Genomic DNA, 12,506 nt, shown 5'->3' on the forward strand with positions numbered 1-12,506 from the left:
ATTATTTTTATTACTTTACATCAATCTTTGTTTAGTTATCCAATCAATATTGCCTCATTGCTTGATTTATTTCACTTCATTAGAAACTAGAAAAAACAAAGCTTCAAAAATTCCATTATACACATAAATAAGAATATCAACGGAGAGAAAAATGCATTCATTTACAGTCAAATTGTGTTACTAAACATACAAAAAAAAAGACATCGAATTATAAAGGTAAAAGAATACAGATTTAGTCGCGGGTAGCTTCAGCAACCATATCGACACCATCAATCGAGCCGCAGACGGTCTCAACCATGATTCCGGTGACGAGGTAGGGATCAATGTTGGAAGCCGGGCGACGGTCCTCAAAGTATCCGTAGCCATCCTTAGAGACTGAGCGGGGGATACGAATGGAGCAGCCACGGTTGGCAACACCGGACGAGAACTGGGTGATTGAGGCAGTCTCGTGTTTGCCGGTCAAACGCTTCTCGTTATCCTCACCGTAGACACCAATGTGCTCCAAGTGACGCTTAGACAGCTTCTCGATGGCAGACTCAATGTGGGCCATACCGCCCTCGACGCGCATAGACTTGGTCGAGACGTTGGTGTGGCAACCGGCACCGTTCCAGTCTCCCTGGAGGGGCTTGGGGTGGAACGAGACCTTGACGCCAAAGTCCTCAGCAACACGCTCGAGAATGTAACGAGCCATCCAGAGCTCGTCACCCATGCTAATTCCAAGGTTGGGTCCGACCTGGAACTCCCACTGGGAGGGCATGACCTCGGCGTTGATACCAGATACGTTAACACCGGCGTAGAGGCAGGCACGGTAGTGAGCCTCGATAACATCACGGGCGTAGACCTTGCCGGTACCGACACCGCAGTAGTAAGGGCCCTGGGGGCCAGGGAAACCTCCCTTGGGCCATCCGTAGACATCTCCGTACTGGTCAAAGAGAGTGTACTCCTGCTCGATACCGAACCATATCTCTTCACCCTTGTGGGCCTCGAAGAGCTTCGCGGCAGCAGCACGGTGGTTCTTCTTGTTGGGAGTGCCGTCGCTGTTGTAGGTCTCGGCGAGAACAAGAATGTTGTCACCTCTTCGGAACGGATCGTCGTACATGGCAACAGGTCTCAGGTAGACATCAGAATCGTGGCCGGGCGCCTGCTCGGTTGAGGAACCGTCAAAGTTCCACTCGGGAAGCTCATCAATCGACTTGGGCTTCTTGTCAAGGGTCTATAAGTCAAAAGTCATTAGTATGATGATTTTGCTGCCGGTTCTACAGCTCTGCTAGTGCAGTTGCACAGTCAATTCAACTCGGTCCATATATCTGAGTGGTCGTGTGAGGCTCTATTAAACAGTACCCGCTCCTACTGCAAAAATCAACCAATCACGAGAAGGAAATGAAAATAGATTAGGGTAAGGGTCTTTTTTTTTCGAGACGGACGTTTGCGGGCGACGGCGGCCGATGCCAGAAGATTTCAGTCAAGTCCCGAGCTTCGCCTAAGAATAGTGAGTCAACCAACCACGGTCGACGAAAAGGCGTAAAACAAATAAGATAGCTCTTATCTGCTTGACACCTATAAATGCCAATCTATGTTACACTCTATTTCTCATTGCAATCTCTGAAAATTTGAGCAGAGCAGCTGATTTCGAACGAGTCACATCATCCTCTACCCGGTTGAATTGACTTCGCAAACAAGCAGAGTAATATAGAACTAGAATAAATTGCAAAAAAAACGAATAGAAACGTACCCGGCCCTTGGTGCGGAGACCATTAGTACCGTCAATCCAGACGTACTCGGCGATAACCTTGCCCTTCTGGGGAAGGTCGAGGTACTTGGCCAGCTAGATAAAATAGTGTCAGACGAGTATAAAAAAAATAAGTGTCGAGTACGGACGCCAGAACACCTGCAACGGCGTAGTCGGCCAGATAAATGGTCTAACAATGCTTCTACCGAGTGAAACCATAACGGTCCAATACAATTAGACAGGCAGGTAGACATGTGAGTCAACATGCAAACCTGCGCGCACACAAGCACACATATACTCGATGGCATACAAGCGCCCACACGCAAGCGTACGCACACAAGTGCAGTGCACGCTTACAAGGCGTAACCAGAAGAAAAGCGGCTGCAGGGACAATGGCAATACTCGGAAAAAAACAAAAGGAAACATACGATAGGGGCCTGTGAAACAACGGTGGAAGACATGGCAGTATATGGGGAGTGGACGGCTAGGAGCGTGCTGGGGAAGAAGGCAAGCGGAAGAGGGCAGCAAGAGGTTAAGTAAAGTCGCAGGCGTAGTGCGCTAGTCCTGATTGGGACTGATGCAAGTGTAGGGCTAGGGTGAAGCTGGCTAATGGGTGGACCCGCTGATAGAGGCGGTAGAGAGTTGACAGCGGACCTAAACTCATAGGTAGCCGACGGAGGCCGCACAAAGGGAAGGGCAAAGGTGAGGAAGATGTAGACAGGCAATTATTGAAGAGGCAAGGCTCCTGCTAATAGGGCTAAGTATGGTTGGTGAAGCTGGTGGAAAATGTCAGTGCCGAATAGTCAGCGAAGGAGCTTAAACAAGCAAACCTTCAACATGGGAAAGTAGAGCACAGTCACATGATTTGATGATAGTCTGCCTGGTTTGCCTACTCTGCTCTGCTCCCTTTTCTCTAAACAAATATTCGACTAATAATAAGATGCAATAGGGGTACACAGAACGACAGGCATTGGTTATTCGAGGTGTCGGACCCGTGCAGGTGCAAGCCACTAAAGCCTAGCATCGCCACTGAGCCTATAGACAGCTAGTACAGCTAGTAAGTGTCGCATCGATCAAGATTAATCGAGCATCGATGCTTACTTCTTCTGACGTTGTCTTCCTGTCAATTGTCTGATAAGAAAAGTGCGGCTAAACTACTATCTGAGTGCATCTCGTCTGTTGTGCTCATCGCTTACTCAATACTGCCAACGATATCAAATATACTTTCTATCTATTTCCCTTTCTCTTTTTAAGAATAAGAATGTAATGCACTCGAATCACCCTGCTTCATTAGAATACTCATCATCACATTAATTTCTTGTATTATTAGTGGCAAGTATTATACTTTTCTGATTCCTGCCACTTCTAATCCGCTCTTTCTCTCTTTATCAATCACCCTCTGAACTGCGACAATTACCTACTTTAAAAGTCTTCCATTACTGTTAAACGTTCTTCAGCTCGAACTGAGTACTTCTTCTGCTACGTGCACAACGGAAAATTAAGATCAATCCTCATTTCTTCATATCTACAACACCAACCCCTTATAGTGCGGGGAGTTCGCACTTCGCTCCTTGTTATCTCCCAACAGGTTATTCATAATTATCAGTTTTCAGTTCTTTGTTCTTTATCCTTGATTCTCGGTCCTTGTTCTCGCTCAATTCTGTACTCTACTTATAGTATCATGTTGTGGTCTATTATTTTTGTTTTGCTTTTTCAATTTCCGCATCATCATCTTTTTTTTTTAGAAGAATTGAGTAGATCATGCCGCTTCACCAATTCGACTATCTCTTCGCCATCGGCATGATCTTTGCCTTTCTCGACGCCTGGAATATAGGAGCCAACGATGTAGCAAGCTCGTATGTCTTTTTTTTTTTATGTTTTTGGTTTGGTTGCAGTTTGTAATGATGAAATGGGAAAAGTGTTGACTTTTGAGTGTCCAGATTTGCGACTTCAGTCTCTTCTCGTTCGCTCACTTATCCTCAGGCAATGTGCATCGCTGCTATATGTGAATTCTCTGGAGCTATGATTCTAGGCAATCGCGTCAGTGAGACCATTCGTAATAAAATCAGTGTGTCTTCTCCTTTTGCGACTACAATATTGTGTTTATAATGTTCATGCTAACACAGTCCAGTCGACATCGACTTATTCGCGGAGTCTCCGGCGACACTACTCCTTGCAATGGTAACAGCAGTAATAGGCTCCTCTCTCTGGCTAACTTTTGCCACCCGAATCGGGGCTCCAGTTTCTACAACTCACTCAATAGTTGGCGCGATAATAGGTTCCGGTTTGGCGTGTTTTGGCACCGACTCTATTCTTTGGGGATGGTCTGGGGTCGCGCAGATTGCCGTCTCGTGGTTTGTGGCACCGGTTTTGGCTGGCGTATTTGCATCTATACTGTTTTTGTTTACAAAAATTTGTGTGTTGGAAAGAGAAGAAAAAAGATTGCGCAATGCGTTTTACGTCTTGCCGGTCTATTACTGTTTCACAGCTTCTGTTCTCTGTCTTGTAATCATCTGGAACGGCGGTACAGAAACCGGAAATCCTTCAACGCTCGTCATTATTTGTGCAGTGATAGCTACCGCGGTAGTGACTTTAATTGTATACCTCCTTTTCTTTTTACCATTCTATCGACGACGCGTGATTGATGAGGACTGGACTTTAAGGTGGTATCATGTTTTCATGGGAGTATTGCTATACAAGCGAGGAATAGTACCGCCTCGTCCGGATGGCGTTGATGTTGTCAACGATTATTATACCCATAGCACTGCTGTACATTCTACAGATGAGGAGCGAGATAGGTACACCAAACGCTCTGCCGATTTGCCTGTCAATACCACTACCGCTACCCATGACACGGCTCTTGACAGACTGTTCTGTCGTCTCGAGCGCTTCATTGATGATGGCGCCGACATGAAATGGTATAATATCCACGGCTGTACAACCCGACTTTGGCGCGCATTCACGCATGGTATCAGACAAGATGTTCTATCTTCCTCGTCTAGCTTTCTCGCAGGCGACGTGCAAAGACGAAACTTACATGCGCAACACTACGACAACAAGGTAGAACACCTTTACTCGTTCCTGCAAGCACTCACCGCCGCCACAACATCTTTTGCCCATGGCGCAAACGACGTGTCAAATGCAGTAGGCCCGCTTTCGACAATCTTCGTGATCTGGAAGACGAACACTCTCGGCACTCACACCAGCGTACCGCTCTGGATCCTCCTCTACGGCTCCTTGGCAATCGTTCTTGGTCTCTGGACATATGGCTACCACGTCATGCGCAACCTCGGCAACAGACTCACGCTCCATTCGCCCTCTCGCGGGTTTGCAATGGAACTAGGGGCCGCACTAACAACAATCTTGGCGACGAGACTCGCGTTGCCGGTGTCGACTACGCAAAGCATTGTCGGCGCTACGGTGTTTGTTGGCCTCTGTAGCGGCGATGTCAAAGCAGTTAATTATAGGATGGTTGGCTGGTGTTATTTAGGGTGGATGTTAACGGTGCCCTGTGCTGGGTTAATCTCGGGTGGGTTGTGTGCATTCATAATTAATGCACCGCACTATATGCGGGAATATTAACTGATATTTTGATATCTTTCATTATTTAAAACTTGTTTGGTTTCATAGAAATAAACTTCTATTTTAGCAATCTCTTTACCGCCTCTTTGCCAGCTTTATAGCGCTGCTTAAACTTATTCCCCTTTGACGGCGCAAGACTCACACTCCCGCTCACAACAGCAGGTCTGCCGCCTCTATTACCTCCGCCATTGCTACCTCTAGGCGAATGCGAATTCTGCTGAGGACGACGTCTCGAAAGCCAATCTTGGCGGTCGTCGGCATCATATTGTAAATGCTGGCTGCGGTTACTATTGCGTCTGTAGTCATCACGCGAATAACGAAGGTTGCTATTTTGCGACGGGGGTGGTGGTGGTTGACGAGGTGTAGGCGGCGGCGCAGTTCGAGGTGGTGGTGGCGGCGGCGGTGGTGCTCTCGATCCATTATTCCTTGCTCGCTTGGTGTTTACAATTTCTGCCAACCGGCTGTCAAGTTTATAGTTCTCTGGTAGAGAAGATATAGAAAAGACAGATCCCTCGCCAAATGCCTGTAGCGGTGGTCTAGATGATGGACATTCGTCGCCGTAATGTCCTTCTGCTGCGCAGTTGTAGCAAAACATCGTTTGTACTGGTTTTTGGGCATTTGTGGGTGCATATCTGTAGTATCTCCAGATAGTTGGGCACGTCTATATTCGTTAATAATGCACACCTTTAAGAAATCGCTTCAAAAAAATACAGGACAGCACATACTTCTGGGCCATGTAAACTAGATCGACATCTCTGGCAATAAATATCTCGTCTGGGCTCTTTACACGCAAATGCGGAGTGTCCAAGCTTGTTGCAATTCGAGCATCGCTTACTCTTTGGACAATTCCTTGTCAGGTGGTCACCACTCTCGCCGCATGCCTTGCAAACTAATACTTGGCAATCAGCAGCCATGTGACCCGGTTGATGGCAGTTTATACAAACTAGTTCCTTGCGGCTAGAGTCGTCGATGAATCCGAAATATCTGCCCTCACCGCGTTGTTCGACTAAATCTTGAGCTGATGATTCGACAGCGGCGCGGTTTGCCTCGTCTGCTGCAGCTTCGAGTTCACGTCTGCGTTTTTTGGAAGCGGGCTTGACTAGCAGATCTGCGCGTTCAATAGGCTTTTCGGGGTCGATATCTTCGTCGGAGGAATCTTTTGAAGCGCTTTCCTCTTCGTCAGAGAAAGGGTTATCAATAACACTAATCACGCCATCAACAACGCCAAGTTGGATAAATCGCGGCGGGCGGGTTGTCCCTTTCGGTAGTTCTTCAATATCATCGTCGTCTTCATAAGTGAGAGGATTGTTGGTATCATCTTTTATCTCTATTGGATTGGCCGAACAAATTGAGTCGTCAATGGTTATTATTTCGGGAGTGTCGTCGGGTATATCAACTGTGTCGCGGCTATGAGATGTAGTCGTCTGTGAAGTATTTGACTGTGAAGCATTTGTCTGTGAATTATTCGTCTGTGAGGTATTTGTCTGTATAGGAATTGGGGATTCGAATTGGTGAGCCGTCGCCGCCGCTGCTGCTGCTGCTGCTGCTGCTGCTTTCTGTGCCTTCCTTTGCTCTCGCTGTCTTTTCTTCTTTTCCTTTTTTGCATTCTTTAAAGGAGCTTTTGCATCCCTCTGCTCTATACTACTCGTGATTGAAGAAGAACTAGCAGTAGCACTGTATCTGCTATCTTCATCCTCTGCATCCTCCTCATCTACAGACGCACGAGTTCGTTGCCGTTTCCGCAGCGGTTCTCCATTTTCCTCTGAAGATGCTACTACTTCGCGACGAATTATTTTCCGAAAAAGATTGTTTGCGAAATTTGAAGGGTTTTGCGGAGGAGCCGCGTCTGATGGAGAGCCCGAGTCGGTGTATGATGCCGGGGACGGTGGTATGCTTTGTGTTGACGGTGTGCTTGGAGGCGAGCTGGTGCATATGGGTTAATATGGTAATTTGATTTATAGTCCAAAGTCTGTCTATACACTTACTTCTCAACCTCGCCAATCATAACTGGCTATGACAGTGGCGTAATCAATGAGAAATTGAATAGGAAAGGATATATTAAGGCCGATCAACTGAAAGAGACAAATGAGAATTCCCAGCACACATTAGCTAATATTGCATATCTCTGTAATTTAAAATTGCCTGCTATACAGCCTTCCAACCGAAATTGAAAAGTGTACTATTATAAAGGTAGTGTCTGATTTACAGGCGTATTCCTGGACTGATTCTAGAGTCAGAATTTTTATTTCTTTCGCTCGCAACGCCGCGCATACTGGCGTTTCGATAAAATGAGTTTTTAGTAGCGTGAATTTTAAAAATTCAATTTTCATAGAAAATCAGTAGGGAATTTTTAGGCGAATCGGCTAGCCCGAGAAGCAAGAACGCATGCATTATCGAACATAGAATATTGATTTAATAGATTAGAAGGGTTTATAGATGGTATTTGAGCACCATTGGAAGTATAGACTTTCAATTGAGTAGATGTGAGCGCGCAGTGCGTGCTGAGATAGCGTATGCTGGAAGCGATATAGTGAGCAGCAGCCTGTACAGTACACTCATTGTACAGACACAGCCATGAACGAGGACGGGATTGAGCGCAGAAGCTGTCAGCGGAGAGCTGTCCCTTGAACATTGAGCAGCTCGGAAAAGAATGAGAGATCTCACGAAAATAAAAACAGACTAGGTGTGCGGGCTCTGTCGGAACAACTCGTGCCGGGGCTGTCACTGCGCGAAGAGCGGCCTCTTTGCACTTATCCATCGCGGCACAAGAAAACGAAGACGCAGCCGTCCAGAGAAGTGGCAGCAGTAGCAGCAGTAGCAGCAGGAGACGCAGCAGGAGCAGGAGCATGGTGCAGGAGACTGTCAAGAAATCAGCGGCCGGCGACAAGCAAAATGTGGGTGATGAACGCGGATCAACTCTGGACTGCTTCTCAGCCCCACGCACCCACTTTACTTTGTCCGAGCTGTTCTGCTATAATCTCTCTGCTATAATTTCCTGCGCTTCTTCTAATTCTACCTTCTCTTCTTCACTTTGCCATCCACACTTTTAATCCGGGTTGTGCAGTCTTTTTCCTCTATTTCCCTCTTCTTTTCTTCTTTTATCTATTCAATGGCCTCCCAGGACAAAGCCACCCTCCTCTCAACCCCCCTCCACGGGCTCTACATCCCCTACGCTCTCATCATTGTAGGCACCCTCATCGTTAAGCCCGACTGGATCCTCTATTCTGTTCTCTTTGCCACAACTTTGGCCGCTTTCAAAATTTGGCGTGGTCGTAAGCAACTCCACTATCATCCTCGTCCGTTAACAAGTATCTAACGCTCATCCTTACTCTCTCCAGGATCGCGCAAGGTCCTCAAGCCTGACGTCTTTCAAGAGTTTGAGCTCAAAGAGAAGACAATTCTCTCACACAACGTCGCAATGTCGGTTTTCTTCTTTCTCTTAATAGCCCCGTGTTTACTGAAGCACTAACACTCTCCCAGTTACCGATTTGCTCTGCCTAGTCCTAACGACATCCTCGGCCTGCCCATCGGCCAGCACGTCTCAATCTCGGCCGTCATTGACGGCAAGGAGGTTGTTCGCTCGTACACTCCTGCCTCTTCTGATGACGAACGTGGGTACTTTGATCTTCTTATCAAGGTGCGTCTTTTTCTAATTTTTTTCTTTTTATTTTTTTTTTTAAATTTTTTTTTTTTTGGGAGTCAAGGCAGTATACTAAACTAGATTCGTATAGTCATATCCTACCGGTAACATCTCAAAGTACATCGCAGGTGTGAGAGTCGGCCAGAGCATTCGCGTGCGTGGACCCAAAGGTGCCTTTGTCTATACGCCCGGTCTTGTTCGTGCGTTTGGAATGATTGCCGGTGGCACGGGTATTACCCCAATGCTTCAAATTATCCGCGCGATTGTCAAGAACCCTGCCGACAAGACCGAGATCAATCTGATTTTCGCCAACGTCAATGAAGATGATATTCTTCTCAAGGATGACCTCGATGAGCTTGCTGCTAAGCATTCCAACTTTAATGTTCATTATGTGTTGAATAATCCCAAGGAAGGATGGACCGGCGGCGTTGGTTTCGTCACCCCCGAGATGATTAAGGCTTGGTGCCCTGCTCCTGCTCCCGATGTCAAGATCTTGTTGTGCGGTATGTCTTCCCTTTCTTGAAAAAAAAAACAATTTACAATAAAATGCAGATCTAATGAGTTTATCAAAATTAGGACCCCCTCCTATGGTGAGCGTTATGAAAAAAGCTACGGCTGAACTTGGCTATGAAAAGGCGAGACCAGTTTCCAAACTCGAGGATATGGTTTTTGCTTTCTAAATTGATTTCTATGAATTGATTTCCCTCTTTGTTTTTGGATTAATTCTTAAAACTTCTGGTTTTGTTGAACCAAATGTTTTCTCACGAACGAGTGGTTTTTATTGGTGCGGGTAATCTTTTTATATTTCTAGATAGAAACAAAATCATAAATCTAATTTCTGTTGCCACCCATCTCTCTATCCAAAGAGTTTGGTACACTGAATAGCGAGTTGAAAAACAAAACAGTTTGCAAAATTGGGTCTTACCTTTATAATGTTTTGATCAAAAATTCCACATTCAGAAAATTCATCCCATTCTCCATCCACTCCATCTCTTTCTATTCTCTCGTCTTTGCAAGAAAAAAATTCGTCTGAAATATAAATAAAAATAAGGGAGAGAATGCTTCATTTTATTTTATTTCCTCATGAGAAGACAAAGAGAAAAAAATAGCATCAATATATACAAAAAAAAATGGAGCAGGAGAATAATTCACTAGATAAACTAGAAAACGAGGAAAAAAGAAGACAGAAAATAAAATAATAATAAAAAAAGACACCCTTCCAAATCATATATTACAAAAAGATATTCCTCATTTTTTCTTTTCACTTGAAGAAGAAAACAAACGATCCAACAGTACTGTCAATTACGCAAAGTCAGCTATTTTGCAATTTTTTTGAATCTCGCTTTACTCCTTCTTCTCGCCATCAGAAGGACCTTCTGACGAACTGCTTCCGCTGCTGTTCTCCTGCTCGGCCTTCTTCTTGTATACCATCTCGAAAAGCTTGAGCGAGTTCTGCTGGACTTCATCACCCTTAGCCTTCAACGACTCAGAAGGAACCTCCTCGCCAGCCTGCGCCTTGGCAACAAGCTCACGTAACTCAGCAATCAACCCACGCAACTTCTCGGCCTCAGCCTTGTCGATCTGCTCAGCAAAGTCAGCAAGCGCAGAATCGGTATCGTTACAGATGCTGTCGGCGCGGTTGGCGGCCTCAATAGCCTCGCGACGCTCCTTGTCTTGCTCGCGGAACTTCTCAGCATCGTTGACCATGTTCTCAATCTCGGCATCAGACAAACCAGAGGATCCAGCAACGGTGATCGAGGCATCCTTGTTAGTAGCACGGTCGCGTGCGTGCACGTTGATAATTCCATCAGCGTCAATATCAAACGAGACCTCAATCTGTGGAACTCCCTTAGGTGCAGGTGGGATACCTGACAAAGTGAAGTTTCCAATCAACTTGTTGTCGCGAACAAGCTCACGCTCACCTTGGAAAACTCGGATCTCAACCGAAGTCTGGCCCGATGCGGCAGTAGAAAACACCTGCGACTTCTTGGTAGGAATGGTGGTGTTACGGTTAATCAAACGCGTGAAGACACCTCCAAGAGTCTCGATTCCAAGTGACAAAGGAGTAACGTCCAAAAGCAAAATATCCATGACCTCTCCAGAAAGAACACCTCCCTGGATGGCAGCACCCATGGCAACAGCCTCATCAGGGTTAACCGACTTAACGGGATCCTTGTTGAAAATGCCCTTGACAGTCTCAGTTACTTTGGGCATGCGGGTCATTCCACCAACAAGGATAACCTCATCGATCTGCGACGAAGTCAATCCGGCGTCCTTAAGGGCCTTCTTGACAGGTTCAACAGTACGCTTGATCAACGGATCGACAGTGGTCTCAAACTGAGCACGCGTAAGTTTGGTGTTGATGTGCTTAGGACCAGTAGCGTCAGCAGTGATGAAAGGAAGGTTGATCTCAGTCGAAACAGTCGACGAAAGCTCAATCTTGGCCTTCTCAGCAGCCTCACGAATACGCTGGATGGCCATTCTGTCATCTTGGAGATCAAGACCGCTGTCCTTCTTGAACTGCTCGACAAGCTGACGAACGAGAACAATATCGAAATCCTCTCCTCCGAGATGGGTGTCTCCGTTGGTAGACTTAACCTCAAAAACACCACCCTGGATCTCAAGAATAGAGATATCGAAAGTACCACCACCGAGATCAAAGACGGCAACAACACGGTCGCTCTCCTTGTCGAGACCGTAAGCAAGAGCGGCAGCAGTGGGCTCGTTGACAACACGCAAAACGTTCAAACCACCAATCTGACCAGCGTCCTAAATCAGTGTTAGTAACAAAATATTATTCTTGTCATTTACAATGCAAATTCTGCATAAACACACCTTAGTAGCCTGACGCTGAGCATCGTTGAAGTAAGCAGGAACGGTAACAACGGCGTTCTTGACAGACTTGCCAAGGTATCCCTCAGCAGTCTCCTTCATCTTGTTAAGCACGAAACCTCCAATTTGCGAAGGAGAGTATCTCTCGCCACGGGCCTCAACCCAGGCGTCACCGTTAGTGTGCTTGACGATCTTGTAGGGAACCTGCTTGATATCTTTCTGGACCTCAGCATCCTCGAACCGTCGCCCGATGAGACGCTTGGTGGCAAAAAGAGTGTTTTCGGGGTTGACGACGGCCTGACGCTTGGCGGGAACACCAACCAATCGTTCACCGTCGGCGGTGAAGGCGACAACGGAAGGTGTCTACGAATGACGAATTAGTAACGGAGTTTATATATCGTGACTTAGAAAGAAAACTTACTGTTCGGGCACCCTCACTGTTTTCCAGAACCTTTGCAACTTTTCCTGTACGCAAATTCATGGTCAGGCATGATTCAAAAACAAGTCACTAAACCGTGAAAGTAGACATACCCTCCATCAAGGCAACAGCCGAGTCTAAGTAAGAATCCGAGTCAGTCATCGTTATACTACTAAATGCCAACACCAAACAAAAGACGACATACTAGTTGTTCCCAAATCGATACCAATGACGGTACCCTGGACCTTTCCATTCGAGTTGAAACGGGCACCGAGGGTGGACGCGATGGGAAATCGCCGAGTGGC

General features: G+C 46.3%; 6 protein-coding genes across 6 annotated transcripts; 2 read left to right on the plus strand and 4 right to left on the minus strand.

Moving 5' to 3' along the window:
• Positions 1-32: 32 nt before the first annotated feature.
• Positions 33-2,220, minus strand: V2V93DRAFT_369680 (uncharacterized protein). The gene is made up of 3 exons (XM_066910083.1): positions 2,158-2,220; positions 1,733-1,825; positions 33-1,213 (listed from the first exon to the last, which is right to left on the minus strand). The coding sequence occupies exons 1-3, from the start codon at positions 2,188-2,190 to the stop codon at positions 233-235; spliced, it is 1,107 nt and encodes a 368-aa protein (XP_066765672.1). The 5' UTR covers positions 2,191-2,220; the 3' UTR covers positions 33-232.
• A 1,078-nt stretch (positions 2,221-3,298) lies between these two features.
• On the plus strand, positions 3,299-5,340 carry V2V93DRAFT_239377 (phosphate transporter). Its single transcript, XM_066907083.1, has 3 exons — positions 3,299-3,585; positions 3,670-3,797; positions 3,861-5,340. Exons 1-3 carry the CDS (start codon positions 3,491-3,493, stop codon positions 5,309-5,311), a joined length of 1,674 nt encoding a protein of 557 aa, XP_066765673.1. The 5' UTR covers positions 3,299-3,490; the 3' UTR covers positions 5,312-5,340.
• On the minus strand, positions 5,341-7,488 carry V2V93DRAFT_239348 (uncharacterized protein). Its single transcript, XM_066907082.1, has 3 exons — positions 7,297-7,488; positions 6,037-7,234; positions 5,341-5,972 (listed from the first exon to the last, which is right to left on the minus strand). Exons 1-3 carry the CDS (start codon positions 7,314-7,316, stop codon positions 5,370-5,372), a joined length of 1,821 nt encoding a protein of 606 aa, XP_066765674.1. The 5' UTR covers positions 7,317-7,488; the 3' UTR covers positions 5,341-5,369.
• Positions 7,489-7,661: 173 nt separating this feature from the next.
• On the minus strand, positions 7,662-8,159 carry V2V93DRAFT_358911 (uncharacterized protein; the record flags this gene model as incomplete). The annotated part of the gene is made up of 1 exon (XM_066908076.1): positions 7,662-8,159. One exon carries the CDS (start codon positions 8,157-8,159, stop codon positions 7,662-7,664), a length of 498 nt encoding a protein of 165 aa, XP_066765675.1.
• A 47-nt stretch (positions 8,160-8,206) lies between these two features.
• Positions 8,207-9,941, plus strand: V2V93DRAFT_369688 (uncharacterized protein). Its single transcript, XM_066910084.1, has 5 exons — positions 8,207-8,583; positions 8,650-8,731; positions 8,792-8,948; positions 9,043-9,454; positions 9,528-9,941. The coding sequence occupies exons 1-5, from the start codon at positions 8,421-8,423 to the stop codon at positions 9,629-9,631; spliced, it is 918 nt and encodes a 305-aa protein (XP_066765676.1). The 5' UTR covers positions 8,207-8,420; the 3' UTR covers positions 9,632-9,941.
• Positions 9,885-12,368, minus strand: V2V93DRAFT_239688 (heat shock protein 70 family). The gene is made up of 3 exons (XM_066907084.1): positions 12,205-12,368; positions 11,787-12,146; positions 9,885-11,720 (listed from the first exon to the last, which is right to left on the minus strand). The coding sequence occupies exons 1-3, from the start codon at positions 12,262-12,264 to the stop codon at positions 10,296-10,298; spliced, it is 1,845 nt and encodes a 614-aa protein (XP_066765677.1). The 5' UTR covers positions 12,265-12,368; the 3' UTR covers positions 9,885-10,295.
• Positions 12,369-12,506: the final 138 nt, after the last annotated feature.

Source organism: Kockiozyma suomiensis (assembly GCF_038497685.1).
Source record: "Kockiozyma suomiensis strain NRRL Y-17356 unplaced genomic scaffold V2V93scaffold_7, whole genome shotgun sequence".
Classification (NCBI taxonomy): domain Eukaryota; kingdom Fungi; phylum Ascomycota; class Lipomycetes; order Lipomycetales; family Lipomycetaceae; genus Kockiozyma; species Kockiozyma suomiensis.